Source organism: Python bivittatus, unplaced genomic scaffold (assembly GCF_059951505.1).
Source record: "Python bivittatus isolate LINGU-HERP-01145 unplaced genomic scaffold, Pbiv_v1 ctg000350_np1212, whole genome shotgun sequence".
Lineage (NCBI taxonomy): Eukaryota > Metazoa > Chordata > Lepidosauria > Squamata > Pythonidae > Python > Python bivittatus.
The window spans coordinates 32319820-32334734 of record NW_028277074.1 but is presented as its reverse complement, the minus strand read 5'-3'; the positions used below and the strand labels follow the sequence as shown (position 1 = coordinate 32334734).

General features: G+C 36.1%; 1 protein-coding gene across 7 annotated transcripts in view; it reads right to left on the bottom strand.

The window, feature by feature from the left end:
* MAP7D2 (MAP7 domain containing 2) overlaps nt 1–14915 on the bottom strand; it is a 47840-nt gene that overhangs the window by 3798 nt on the left and 29127 nt on the right. For 3 of the 7 annotated variants that reach the window (XM_088144845.1, XM_088144844.1, XM_088144849.1), the window contains 10 exons: nt 14723–14851; nt 14017–14165; nt 10904–11025; nt 7962–8206; nt 7418–7544; nt 6981–7185; nt 6457–6561; nt 5759–5812; nt 4032–4110; nt 140–326 (listed from right to left, as the gene is read on the bottom strand). In XM_088144845.1, the coding sequence (XP_088000971.1) occupies nt 140–326; nt 4032–4110; nt 5759–5812; nt 6457–6561; nt 6981–7185; nt 7418–7544; nt 7962–8206; nt 10904–11025; nt 14017–14165; nt 14723–14851 (1402 nt within the window). The remainder of the gene's footprint in view (nt 1–139; nt 327–4031; nt 4111–5758; nt 5813–6456; nt 6562–6980; nt 7186–7417; nt 7545–7961; nt 8207–10903; nt 11026–14016; nt 14166–14722; nt 14852–14915) is intronic. The other 4 variants (XM_088144846.1, XM_088144850.1, XM_088144847.1 and 1 more) reach the window with 3 other exon arrangements.

The window sequence follows — 14915 nt, the reverse complement described above, 5'->3', positions numbered from 1 at the left end:
TAAAAGAATCCCAAAATCTAAAGCAGCATAATCCATATCATATAATTCAAAAATACAATTTTAAAGCAGTTTCAGACACATAAAATTAACTACCTTCTTTAAATTATGCCAATATTATTACTGAAAATATATTATGTACCTCACATCCATAGACTGAACTTCATCTGTTGACTCATCCAAGCTGTTAGATTTCCCATCCATTGCATCTAGTTGAATAAGGCCCATAAGTGGCTTAAGCCCATTAGAAAATACTTCATGAGGAAAAGATTGGGACATAGCACTTTCAACACCTTTATCATCTTTGCAGTTTGTTACTCCATTAACTTCTGCAAAAAGAATCACATTAGCAAATGTGATTTTAAAAACTTCCCACAAGAAGTTTCCAAATCACACAAATCCATGAAGTTTATTCACATTATTCTGTAGAATACTTTATTATATACTATGCCTTTGAATTTTACTAGATAAAATTCAAAGCAGAAATGTAAAAGCAACTAAAATATGCAAGCCTGGAAAATTAAATGTATGTCCCTGAAGAACTGAATAGATGTTACATTTACCCTACAACAGGCAGAGAAATTTGAAAGTAAAGGCAGTAGCTCCTCTTTTAAACATTATTTCTCCTTCCATGTCTCTTCTTTACAATTAATCCTCCTATGTCTTCTCCCTTGCAAAATGAGAACCTGATAGCAGAAATTCAGTCATTAAGAATAGATGTATGGGAAAGAATAAATTGTTGGAGAAAGACGCTGTTAATTTTAAGTATGTGTACTTCTGGGGTAAAGCCTTCCAATTTTTCAAAACGTATAATTCTCACAGGGGCTATTCAATATTTCTCCCTTAGAAACTGAATTTATTGCAACAGGTTTATTTTCTACAGTGGATAAAGAGCGGGTTGATCCTCCCATTAGTTTCAATAGGCAGGACTTATGCAAATCAGACATGTATGTTCCTATGTAAGAGAAATCCCCATCCAATATATAGATGCACATTACATGAAACAGGCAATAATTCTTCTAAACCAGTCTTCCCCCACCTGGAGATTCTTGAGAGGTGTAGACTTCAAAACCTCATATTACTAGCAATTACAACAATGATTGGGCAATCTGGGAGTCAAAGTTCACATGACTTGAGGGCAGCCAGGTTGAGAAAGAGTGTTCTAAACCAACTCAAGTCTCTACAAGAAAACAGACTACATTATTAAAAGCAGAATTACCATAAGTTAAAAGCCTATGAAGTAGCAGGAATTGCTACATTCCCAGCACTCAGACATCTCCACCCAGGGTAAATACGATATCCTCCATCTGCTCCAGAAGAATACAATGGCCTGTTTTCCTACAGTGGATGGAAGTATCCTCCAACAGTATGTTCAAAAGCAATATACCTAAGTTCCAAACTGCTTGTTTGGGTACTCATTCTGAATACAGCTTTGAGAAAGACAAGGCAACATGGAATATCTCATATTCTCAGCCAAGAATGAGAGACCTTTCTATAACTTCCTCTTGCACACAGTGCAAAGAGATGAATGCATCAGTACAGTTGCATAAGGCATGCCTTCTCTCCCACAGTCATGCCTTCAAAGGTATTATTGAACATTTATATATGTAGAAGTAGTCTCAGTTTTGTGGAAGAGCTATAAAACAGTGCCATAACTGTCCAGGAAAAACACTTTGTTGCAAAGGTTCTAAATAAAAACTACTTGGAGCAGTTTTCAGGGGCTGTGGTAAATGACATCAATACAACTAGTTTAAATTAATGAACAAACAAACAAAAGAAGGACAAAGAAGATAAAGCACACAGGTATCAGTTAACCAAAAGAAGTATCTTTTGCCTGCCCTTATGTTAAAATAACTACGAAGCTAGGTAGAATCCTATATGCCTAGAGGGCAAATCGAACATTTAATCTGATATCTGCTACTGCAAGAAGAGAACCTGTCATCGCAGTCAGAAGTGTTAGATAAATATTTCTAAATTACAGAGAACTAAGTCCTCCTGGCATTCCAGGAGTTTCTTAAGTCAAGAAAGCTTGAAACTCCAGTAAAAAGTAAACTCTCCTGTACTAGGCTGTGCAACGTTTTGGATTCAAAGGAAGAAAGGTTCTTTAGGGAGTGCATGGGTATGCACATAGCACCTGTTGGCAGTTCCTTAAACCAAAGACACCTTTTATTAGGATCAAATGCAGCTGCAGAGGACAGCCACACAATTCTGGAAGAAGGCCCAGTTTAGAATAGAATAGAAATCTTTATTGTCATTGTACTATGTGTACAACGAAATTAAATGCCACCCCAGTGCAGCTTTAAAAATATAAAAACCATAGAACACATATAACACAACCTTCACATTCCAAAGCACTGCACAGTCCTAAACCATAATATTTTAATAGCTGAGCTGAGTTTTAGCCATATCTTTAGAACTACAAAGGCTAAAGGTTATCCTGCCAGCAGGCAAATCCTTGAAATCCTCATAAAGCCAGTACGTAAGTTTTATTTATAAACACTTGCTAACAGTATTTTCTCTTACTGACCTTGGAGATTTAGGCCTCTCATAGTTTGGGAGAAAGAGGCAGCTCCCTAAACAGAATAAGTTGTTCTAATGGTGCTACATGAAAGAAGGCAAGAAAAGTCTCGGCTAGGATAAAATGGAAAATTGCCAACTCAGGCCAGGTGTGGTGAGTCTTAATAGCCTCCACAGAATAAAAAGACTTGGATTCCTCGCTATAAAGCTCATCCCCAGTTCTAGTCCTGAGAGAGGAACAGAAAAGTTAACCCTACCGAGGTCAAGCAGTATAAATTGTACCAATGTTATTCTTGGCCTTTGTGACAATACTGCATGATGATAAGCCAGATTGTAGATAATATGAGAGAGAGAGAAAGTTCTGTCTTCTCATGTTGGACCTGATTTTGAGTTCTTCCTTTTTCCCTCAGTGCAAAAAAAAGGGAATGGCCTTCCTTTTTTGTTTCGTTTTGTTTTGCGTTGAAGACATTCAGCCCTAGTTCTGGCTTCTTCTGGTATTTACTCCTAACCTAGCAAGAAAAAATGCTACACTTGCAGCTTCTCTTCACTTACCATCACTGCCTCAGCTTCTATAATCTTTCGTTCCTGCATGGGATAGATTGGTACTTGCTTGGAACGGCAATCCTGCTACACCCAAAGTCAATTAGCACTGTTAAGGATAATTAAATCTAGAGAGCTCACCATGTGATTGTTCCTGATAAGATACACACCTGCTGATGTTACTCAAATAACATCTTGCAGACAGAGTCCTGCCTCACTATAAGGAGGAGCAGGGCTGATCTAGAATATCCTCCTGATTTAATGAAACCAAACCAGGAAGAGGGCTAGTGTCTAGGTATAATTTTTAGGAAACAGCCAGGGCAAGTAAAAAACAACCAGTAGATTAATACAGGTAAACACTGTTTCTTGTGCCCTGAATTTGGGGAAAGCATAACTCCCTTGCTTGCCGGGTGCTCCTAATCTCTCAGGGATTGACCAGTAATACAGTTGGGCTATCCTTTCTTGCTTAGATTGGGAACATTGCAGCTACAGCACCCACTGCCTGAATCTTTTCAGTCTTCACTTTTCTTATTATTTTTAAGAAGTATGGCATAGTTCCTCTGGTACACTGTTTCTTAGAGCTAAGCAGGATCCCCCTACACAGGAAAAAACACACACATCTCTGTGTTGCATAAATCCTGGTTCTGGGGCAAACGGGAGGAGTAACATTCCTCCCTGCTATTGCAAAAAAAAAAGACAAGGCTGAATGTTTGCTTAATAAAATACCTCATGTGCTACCAAGTCCTGGACAATATGAGGCAATTTGGAAATTGAAGAAGAAAGGTAAACACAAACAGCAAAACCAGTATGGATGGGAAAGCTACAGAGTAAGGCCCTAGGATGATATCCTAAATAAGCTAAACTAACTCAATTTTATGAATATATGATCAGAAATCTGAACAAATAGTAAATGTCATGCAGGTATGGATTTTGAAAGATTATCAATACACAAGTCTGACTGAAATAACACATTTTACCTTCTTGTTTAAGGGCAAGTGGTTTGGGATGTCTGTCCACATTCAAGATTGTTGGCACATCTGATTTGGTATCTTCTTTCTGTTATCATCAAAAACATTGGATGCATTATTTATTTATTTACGCATGCAATTTCTACAGCCGCCCATCTCAATCCAAGTGACTCTATATCTATAAGCATTAGTGACTTTATATCTATATGCATTAGATATGAAACCTTTCCAAATTAAATATGTGGCTGGGTTCAACAGCATTTAAAGGTTATCAGTTATTGTAATAAATGCATATTTTTTTAAACTCTCTCTGTCTCTCTCCTCGGGTTCCTCTCCTGGAAAGTTCTTAAAACTTGGTTTGGTCCCAGGCCTAGGGCTAATGTTTTGGTGTTTTTGGCAGGGGAGGGGGTGAGGGAGGCTGTTTTGTTTTGTTTGATTTGTATCATTTTTAGATTGTTTTAGTGTGGACTGTGGTTTTAGGTTTTATCTGTTTTTATGGGGGGGGGTTGTTTTGCATGCTCCCCAGAGTTCATTGTAGTTGGGCAGCTATAATAAATTTTAATAATATTAATAGGAATATGAATTTGAAGGAAACACAGGCATAATAATGCCAGTTAAAGAAGATGAATGAACAGCATCTGCAATAAATTGACAATATCAATACATTATCTGTCATGGGCTGTGTTCACCTAGCTCACTTAAGTGTATCACGGACACAGTAGCATACTCTGCTACTGGTCATCACCAAGTTTAGAGGGAGCTAATTTTGGTCCAGAACAGCCAGAGTGTTTTCTGGAGCTACCAAGTCTTCAATTCCTTTGCAGAAAGAAGTCCTAGAGTGATCCACAAAAATAGGGTTGCATCAGGAACACTCTGATCATTTTACATTTTCCCTCTCAGCCATTAGGGGCATGGGAGAAGGGGAGAAATGGGGTACGGGCTAAGTAAACTTCTGCCCCAATCAGGTAACTTTTTAGGACTATAATTCCATGTAGAAGGCTGACAGTATTGGCTGGAATTAAAGAAAGGGTGTTTTATGATTATTATATATTTAAAGCAAAGATCAATAAAGGATGATATGAGGGTTCTGAATAACAGAGCTCTCTTCACAAGTCCCTTGTGTATCTATAACTGCAGAAACAATAACCAAAGAATCCAGCACTGTATCTCCCCTCATCAATTGTCTTAAAAAAAACAACCAACACAATCAGCAAAGAAATTTATATATTCTGTTTTTATAGTCAACAGCTTTCAATTTAATTACTATGCATTGACTTTTACATAACACTGTTGTAGAAAAGGTCTTCAAATTAAATCAGTTGTATTGAAGGAAAAGAGTCATACCATGAATAAGTAAGACTCAGCCACAACTCCTCCCCACACACAATCTGACTGATTTGGAAAGGAAAAACAGCAATGGGTTGCTTTTTCCCCCACTATAATCTGTCATCTTAAAACAATTGTTCAGAGTTTGTTTTCCCACTTCTAAGGGAGAAAATTACTCCATATATTAAACATTATAGTCCTAAGACAGTTTAAATAAAATTTTGTTTCACCTCTGCCCTTTACAGTGAGCATGTACAAGAGAGACAACAAGAGAGAAGATTAAATTATCATTATTATGTGAAGATCAAAATTAGTCATTCTATTAAATTGGGGAATAATATGAGGATTTCTGGATGAACTAGATTACAACATTCTGCGTGTTCTGTTAAAAAAACATTTTTCTTCCATACCTTGGTTTCTGGCATTTCATTTTTCCTTGTCCTTTTCATTATTTCATCTATCCGCTGAAATGAGAAAAAAATGTTTGCCCTCCTCATTTAACAACTGAGATTAAAGAAGTATATGATGTAGAAAAAAATCTGATTTTTCAAAAAGCTTTGAATGAATATACAGGATTCTACAAACATGTAATTAGACCATAAAGCCATCACTATTTATTTGCTTTATATGCATGGTGCCCATTCCCAAAAGCTCTGAATTGTTGTTGTTAGCATCCTTAGCATGCATTCTTTTAGTTTTAAATTTGGAGGAAGTAATGATTTGGGTATGTTATGCTACAATTTCCACCTCTCTCTCCAGGCAACATAGGGTTTATCTATGTAATAGTAATAAAATGATCAACTGCTAATGTCAACGCTCTTCTATTACCAAATTAATTACAATTACCACATGGATAAAATTTTTCCCCAACTTTTTCTTGTAGGATGTAGAAAATTTCACAAGTGTTAATAGTTCTAGTAAACTTGAAAAGAAATAATAATTCTGAGCAGGGCTTGTAATTTAGTCATTGCATTTCATACTGAGAGAGCAATTAAATCATACGTGTTTTTTGTAGTTGAGGGCTCCTTATTTACAGCAGGCTTTACGTACTCATGGGAACCACATAAAATAACAATGCAACAAGTTTTGATATGAACAAACTTGTTACCTTCTTTCGCTCTTGTCTTTCTTGCTCTATCTGCTGCATAATTTGTTCCTTTTCTAGACGTAAATGTTCAGCTGCCTCTCGTGCTTTGGCTTCTGCTGCTTCTTTCTAATTAAATACAAACAAACAGTTCCATATTTGATCTGAATATTTTTTTCTGAAATGGAGTTCTAGAATTTGTTTCAAACTCTCTGCTAGTATTATGCGCATGCCTCCGTGAGCACTGACACAAGCATCTGTGAAAATAATGAACATCTTCCCATTAACTGCCTGGTAGATTACATAGGGAATATACATGTCTGTGCCCCTAGTTTTCCCCAAAATATGGTAAGATGGAAAGCGGAGGCTCTCCTATAGCTTAACCCAGTGTTTCTCAACCTTGACAGCTTGAAGATGTATGGACTTCAACTCCCAGTGCTTGAGCACTGAAGATGTTACCTAGCTGGGTAATGGAACGTCTGCAAGAAAACAACCAAGCTCAGAGAACCCCAAGGACTCCACAAATCTGAACCATCAAAACACCATACCTGTATCTCAATCATAGCTTGCAATTCTTTTTCTTGCTTTTCTCTTAGTTTGCGTTCTTCTTCAGCTCTTTTTCTTGTTTCATCTTCTGCTTTTCTTTTTGCTAATTCTTCTTCAAATCTTCTTTCATCTTCTCTTTTACGAGCCTCTTCCTCCAGTAGGGCCCTCTCTTCCTCTGCTTTTCTTTTCAGCTCTTCTTTTTCTAGCCTTCAAATCACAGCAATATATTATTGTAGTTACTGTACTTGTATGTTCTTTTCTATTAAATATTTATATTTGTCTATTAAGAAGTGGCCCCAAATAACAGGATACTAGAACTTGAAGGGTATGGGTGTTCCATATTTTTAATTAAATATGTGATGCACATACTGTTAACTTGCACATACCTGCATCTAACAACTAAGAGGTCACTGTTATTAATGAGGGGAGAGCAGGATACCTTTCATGTTCCTCTCTTTCTTGCCTTTCCTTTTCTTCTTGTTCTTTCTGAAGTCGAGCCTGACGTCTCTTCTCTGCTAGAATTCTTGTTGCTTCCTCAGCATCGGTAGTTCCTGCTACAGGTTTCCCTAAAAGTATGTTCTTGGATTGAATATTAGTCTGCAAGCAGGAAACAAGTTATATATGCAATAGAAAGGGATGCAACATTACCCTGATGGCTACATTTGCTAGTTAATGAAACTTCAGAAAAACGTGTTATGATATTTATAAATAAGCATTCTTGATCTCAATTAATGTTAATCTCCTAAAATTATTTTGCTGTCCCAGATGCCATCTTCATACTTTACCTTTCTTAACAAGATTCTGTGAATAATTTCTAAGGGACACAGTACAAAATAAGTGTTGATGGTAAATTTTGAATTAACATTAATTTATTTTCCCCAGGAATAATAGTGACAGAACTAATCAAGTAAAATAATATTGTTCTGAGCTAAAGTATAGCAAGGAATTCTTTTAAAAGCAAAAGGAAATAAATGAGAATCTACCTTCAGCATTTTCGATTTTTCCTACAGAAGATACTGATTTTTCAGCAATAGACTGATTTACAGCTACTTCAGCTGGTGATGCTTGAGTTCTCTGGCTAATATTCTCCCGCTGACTGTCTTTAAGTTTTGTTGCCCTTTTTTTAGGAGTTTCTTGGTTCAAGTTTGAAGTTGTACGATTTTTCACAGGAGAAGCTGGATATGTTTTATTAGCTTTGGGAGACTGTGGATACGTCTTTGAGATTGACCTAAAATATATATTTCAAATAATTCAGTATTGCCTTATTAACAACATCACGCCAATGGTAATTCATCATAGCGTTGGCTATTTTTCTCAGTCTTCTACATCAGGTTATGAATGAAACATTAAGCTATAAAAAATAACACAAGAGAAGATAGAATTGAGTTGGTTTTGTATTTTTTTTTTAAAAAAAGGACAGCACAAAATAGATACAGTGAATATATAAAATGGAATGAACAGCAATTCACTTAAGAACACATAAAACAATATTACAGTGTCATGAAACAATTGGCTTCACCATGATTAACAAAAGCTATAATCTAAAAAGAAAAACCTTGAATATGCGACAGATACACAATTCTTGGGTTTATATCCATATAGTTATTAAATTACTTTAAATGTAATTTGTGTGGGAATATATCCTGATAATTGTTATTTCAGGAGAAGGCATTGCTGCATATATTGAAAGTACTAGACATCTAGGTTTAGCTGTAAACAGATCTGATATGTAGCAACCACTTAAATCCAAAATAAACCATAATATAAATTCTTGGATTAACTCTGTAAACTAGTTTTTGAAGTGTTATCGACGGTTTCCAATAAATAAATAAATCTTTAGGGCTCCAATATTAAATAGACACCCCCACACACACACAGAGTCCTATTTGTCATCTAGCTATCATTTACTGATAGCAGATTCATTCTTTATTTTAATATTAACAAAATATATCACTTTTCTACTTAGTAGCTTTTATAAACGTCTCTCTTTCTGTCTCTCTGTCTCTCTCTATATATATATATATGACAAAACATAAAGATGTGGGGTTGAAACTATCTTTTTTAAGTTTATTCAAAAAGTCCTCTCTTATCAAAGCTATTAATGCATGAAGCAGCATTCCAACTTGTTCCTTTGTATTTATATATCAAAAGTAGAATATACATAAATTATTGGTTTGTTTGCATAGAAAGCTTGAAGATTATATTGAAGAAAAAAATGGGGAAAAATCTAAAGAATTTCACAGCTACTTCATGCGATTTGGGTACTGAATACGTCATTTTCTAATTTAAGCTCCACAGGCAGCTTTGCAATACAGTTCTGAAACTATGGTTAAAGGGAACTCCAAGCAAGATCTGTGTGCATGGCTTCCCTTATCTCCTTACAACTTTTATAAATTTCAAAAACCATGTATTTCTACTCCTTAAGACGAATTGCACATCTACACAATTGTGCTTCTACGTACTCTCTTCAATATAGTACAATTCAAAGCCAGTTGCATTAAACCACTGATATAAACATAATTAGGGAAGGCTTCTGTGCACACAATAACCACTTTCAGGGGTTTGGTAGAGACCCCAAACACACAAGTTTGGTCCAGACAGAAGTGTTCTGGTATGTGGAGAATGGGAAAAAGGCAACCCTCTGTGACAATAGCTAACGGGGAACGGGGAGGACAGCACAGGAAAACCAGGAGCAAAGGTGAGTGGACCACTACTGCACCCTTGAATTAAAGCAGAGAATGTCCAACGTGTCTCCTATCCTTCCCATGTTGTTTCCACCACTTTCCTTTCTTTACTTCACTTTAACCACAACCATGTGCCACCTCTGAATTCAAGTGTCTCCTGACACAGGACGCAATACAGTTAGATAAGAATCCTAATTCCGTTGTTGGAATTCCGCCATTAATACAGGTGATTGCCTTCTGACTATTCAAAGATGCAATTCCATTTTATCTCCACCCTAATTTAATTCCAGTGCTTACTTTCCCCACTTTTCTGGTGATTTAAGCATCTTTTTATCTTACCTTGAAGGTAAGGGATTCTTAGTTGTTGCCAAAACTGACATCTATGCCCTGAGAAATTTTGGCTCTAAACTTCTGTACTCCTTTGCCCTTATACATTTGCAGGCCTACCTTGTATATTTTTGTATGCATTCAAACAAAATCATGAGCAGGTTAATAAGCTGCCAGCCTCTCTGATGAAGTCACATATGAATAGGCTTACTAAGGGAGGCACACTGTGATGAAAACACTGAGTTACATTTTTTGTAATAAAGTCCCATTTAACGGGACTGACATGGCTCCCTGTCTTTGACTAATGCCATCCTATAAAATGAGCCTATTATGCTTCCTTAACAGTATGGTGTCAGTCATGGGTAAATATCTGAGCAAGGATACAAGATAATGAGAAAGTAACCAATAATTTCAACAGCAACATTTTGGGAGACAAGGTTGAGAGATCGGCTAAAGCAACCATGGACAGAAGAAGAAAATAAAATAAGGGACTATTTTAAACATAACTGCAACTGCCAATGTCATTTTGAAGATTAAGAAAATCTGACTTCTTCTACCAGATGAAATGGATGGGAAGACCCTTGATGAGCCAAGTGGTTGAATGCTTTTGGGAGTCACAAATCATTCTCACTGGCAAGCTCTAGGTGTTTCCTCATATAGTTTGGCTTGCATTTGTAAAGCCAAAACTAGAAATAGCAGCTGTACTTACTTAGTATTGCTGCTGCTATTTTCTCAGTATAAATCTATTGAGCATAAACTTAGGCAGCAAAGAATTCAGATCATTTCTGCAGAGAGAAAGATAATCTGTTCTGTTCTGCATGATAAAAACAAATGAAATCAACACACTGTAAAATAAAAGTTGTGTATAGTTAAATTTGCTCAGGGGACAATGAGAATTTGCAAAGCATTCTTACTTTGGAGTTGCAGGTGAAGCTGATCGTTTAGATACAGCTGCTGGAGATTCAGACTTTTTAAGAGGAGATCCAAGACCAGATAATGTGCCAGGTGTTGTTGGTTGTTTCTTTTTCTTCTCATTCTTAAAAAAAGATAAAATCATTTGATAATCTGAGAAACACAATTATTCAGTATGTGTATGTAGATATAAATACACATACACACAGATTCCTGAACTGATTAGTATAAATATATATAGACCTGCCTTTTTGCATAAGAAAATATCATGCAAGTTTGAAATTTGTACATTGACCATCCAAACTCTACTGAACTTTAAGAATTTTCTAACTTATTTTGTCTTGTGTATATAGTACCAAACACAAGCTTACAAGATATTTAATAGGTTATCAAAATAAGGCATTGATAACATTATCTAGTCAAATGCATATATACACAGAGTTCTGTCATGACAGTTTTATTTTTTAATTAAAACATTTGGCCAAGTTCCAAAGAAAAACATTTTTTTTCAGCTCAGAGAGAACATGATTTGCTACAGAGCAAGTTGTCTTTGAAACTGAGGGGAATTTTTTTTTTAATTGAAAAGGAGAAAGCTATTAGTGAAATCTATATCTTCTATCCAATAATTTTCTCCAATTCTAGCTAAATTATGGCTCCTTGTTGGTGTAGGAGTAAAGATAAAGTGTGAGAGCCAGTGGTTCCCAGGCCAGAGATAGTCAATATAGAACAATTGCTGGGTTTCAAGGTCACCAAATACCGTGTCAAGCATCCATTAATTGAGAAGGCAGGAAGAAGCAGCCTTGAGTTTAAATCCCTGAAAGTATAAAGGTCCTTTATAACTCTGCACTGACAGTGGGCAATCATGTATTGTGTATGTCTTCATGCTTGTTTGCAATAAAGATTTTAATCAAGCCAAGCAACATCTGTGAGTCTGATGCCAAGTCAAGCTGAGAAATCAAGCTAAATATGAAGTGTCAGAAGATGCATGATGTACTGCCATGCCCAGTTCAGGAAACCTGACAGTTCATCATCACTACAGAAATACAACTAGAAAAAGATCTACACAATGACAATACACACTCCAGCAATTCCACCAGACAGCTCACTAAGCTGCCAATGTCTTGCTCCAATATCTGTCAAGCTTTCCTTGGCTGACAAAAAAAAAAAAAAACTTTCAGAATAGCTTTCCAAAGATTCAAAAGCTTAAATAAATAGGTTTACTGTAAAAAAGCTACGAGGCATTATGAAAGAGTAAGTATGACTGCTGTGTATCAAATAAAAGCCCTATTTATAGTGAAACCAACAGTCATGTGTGTACCTCTTTCTCCCACCCAAGTGATGCAATGATCTCTCTCTCTTTTTCATCTTGCTCTTGTTTGGTAGTGAACAAATCTGGAATCAGGCTGTTTACTTTTGACTATGTGAGATTTACAGTAGCTGTCACAGTATCAGAATTAAGTGGCAACCCAAATGAACCAGTCAGCCCAAAGGATGAATCAAGTAGTCCAGCAAGTGCAAGAGAATTAACGATCATACCCAAACCCTCTTCTAGTGGGGATCTCGGGCTAATGCTAATATTGCTGCCAGTACATGCTGCTGCAGCTGTGGCTACCAGACATCAAATGCCAACTTCCCTGCTAGATAAATATGATAGGAGTCAAAGTGATTTCACAGCCTTTTTTGTTCAATATGAACTATGGCTTAATGTCCAAAACCTTAGATGTACAAACCAAGGGGAAGAACAGAAAGAAAAGAATAGGAGCACATTTTCTTCCTTTTTATTATCTGCTGCAATTCATCAGTTTTCCACTGATGGCCAAGGAGATCTATGTTAAGGCTGCCATTAGATTCTGGGTTGCTTTAATAAATGAGTACCTAGGAGGCTGGACTTGATGATCCCTTTGAACTTTATGAAAAAGTCTTGGAACAGAGTGAATAGAGGATTCCTCTGTTCCCCTGCTGAATAGAGGATAATGTTGTTGTTGTTATGGGCATGCCCAAGGAAAACCACTGCTTCATGAGCTGAACTATTTCCCAGTAGGCTTCTGGGTACAATTCAAGGTCCTAGTTATTACCTAAAAATCCATTCATAGGATAGGGTCTGGTTAGATGAGTCATCTTCTGTCTTCCATAGTTTCTACTCACCCTGTATGATCAGAGAGTTGGCATGCTTCAGGTCCCATCCCTTAAACAGTGTCATTTGATGAGACTTAAGAAACATGCCTTCTCTGTTGTAGTGTCTGCCCTGTGGAACAACATCCCCCCCAGAGATTTGTTTGGCCTTGACCTTGTTCAAATTTCTTAAAACCTAGTTTTTCCCTCAAGCCTTTGGCTAGAATGGGTATGGGTCTCTTGTATGCTACATGGCTTTTTTTAGAGCTTGTGATTTTGTTTGTATTTTTAAATTAATATTGTATGAACCCAGGGTCACACTGGAGTTAGGCAGCCTTATTAATTAAAAATAATAATGATAAAACAACGTACAATTAAACTTTATATTTCATTTATTTCATTCAAGCTCTAGCAAACATAATTATAAAATCAAACATTCATCTAGTCAAGCATTCCCTTCTCAGAGGAGGAAACCAGAAGCCTACAAGTAGAATCTGAGTGCAGTAATGCCTTTCTACTATTTTAATCAACAAAGTATCATTCATATGATTTCAGTATTTAGTCCTGATGAAGTATTGCAAAATTGTTATCTGTAAACAATTGGCACATAATCTGTGAAAGCACAGCAGTGTTATACACTGTATGTGGAATAATGCAACCATAACAGAAATTTACCTCTGACATTTGACCATATCTGATGTTACATATCCCAGTTAAATGGGATGTCCTTATATAATAATCAGAAACCTTCCACTTGTACGAACGTCTAAATACCTAGGGAACAATAATTTTTAAAAAATGCAAAATTCCCGAAATACTAACAGTTCAACTCAAATGCAAGAACACTTAGTATAAGGTTTCTTTCTTAACATTTTTTATTAGTGCAAGATGGGAAGAAAGAAAGCAGAGAGCCATAATTGTATATTTATCCTGGAGAAGCAAAATATAAACCAACATATAAGTATATTAAAAAAGGATCTGAGCTAGTAACTTTCAAACCTACCTGTGAGACTTCACTTATATTTGCTCCCTTCATTGAATCTGATGTGGAAGCAGATGCTGCTTTCTTTTTCTCCACACTTCGGGTGGGGGAAGGCTTGTAAGAAGTTTTAAGAGGGCTAGCTGGTGCTACACGAGGACAGATATGGAATACTAAAGAGTTATAGTACAATAGCAAGTGCATTAGGAAACATAGACAAAGAAAGCAAGGAAAAGAGGAAAGAAACAGCACCATTTTATTAGAAACAACCAAACACATGCTTTTCCAACACATTAATGAATTATGTTTTCCTATTTTACATACCCATAACATTTTTGCTCAAGCAACTTAGCATTAACCTCATAAGCACTTTATTTGACAAGTGTTTAAGATTGGGTCACTCAAAATTCTTCATTTTCTAATCAATCACTGCTATAGATTAGTAAACTCAGAAACATATCTAACGTAATAACCTAAGGAATAAACAGACATGTAAGGTCAAAAACTGATCTATCATCCTACTAGAAATAGTTTTAGCTTGGATATGAACATTTCACTGGATGGATGAATATAATTTTTTTGAATCCTTCACTGATACATTTAGGGTTAACACAGTGAACTCCCATTTGAATTCCCTATATATTTTACGAATAGTCTTCTAGACTCCTTAAATTTACTATTTTAGAGAACAATTTGTTTTAAGTGGCTAAGGTATTCCTGAAGATATTACCTTTACCTGAATCACTGTACCTCTCAGAAAGCATTAATGTACTTCTACTTCTGGCTAAAGAAGCTTGTGTGGGAGTCAATAGTCGAGAAATGATAAAATTTTCCATTGGACTAAGGTGCATGCGATGAGCTGAAGGATGGAAGCAAATGAAAAAATTAAGAAAATAACCACTTTTAAAATGTGCAACTAAATA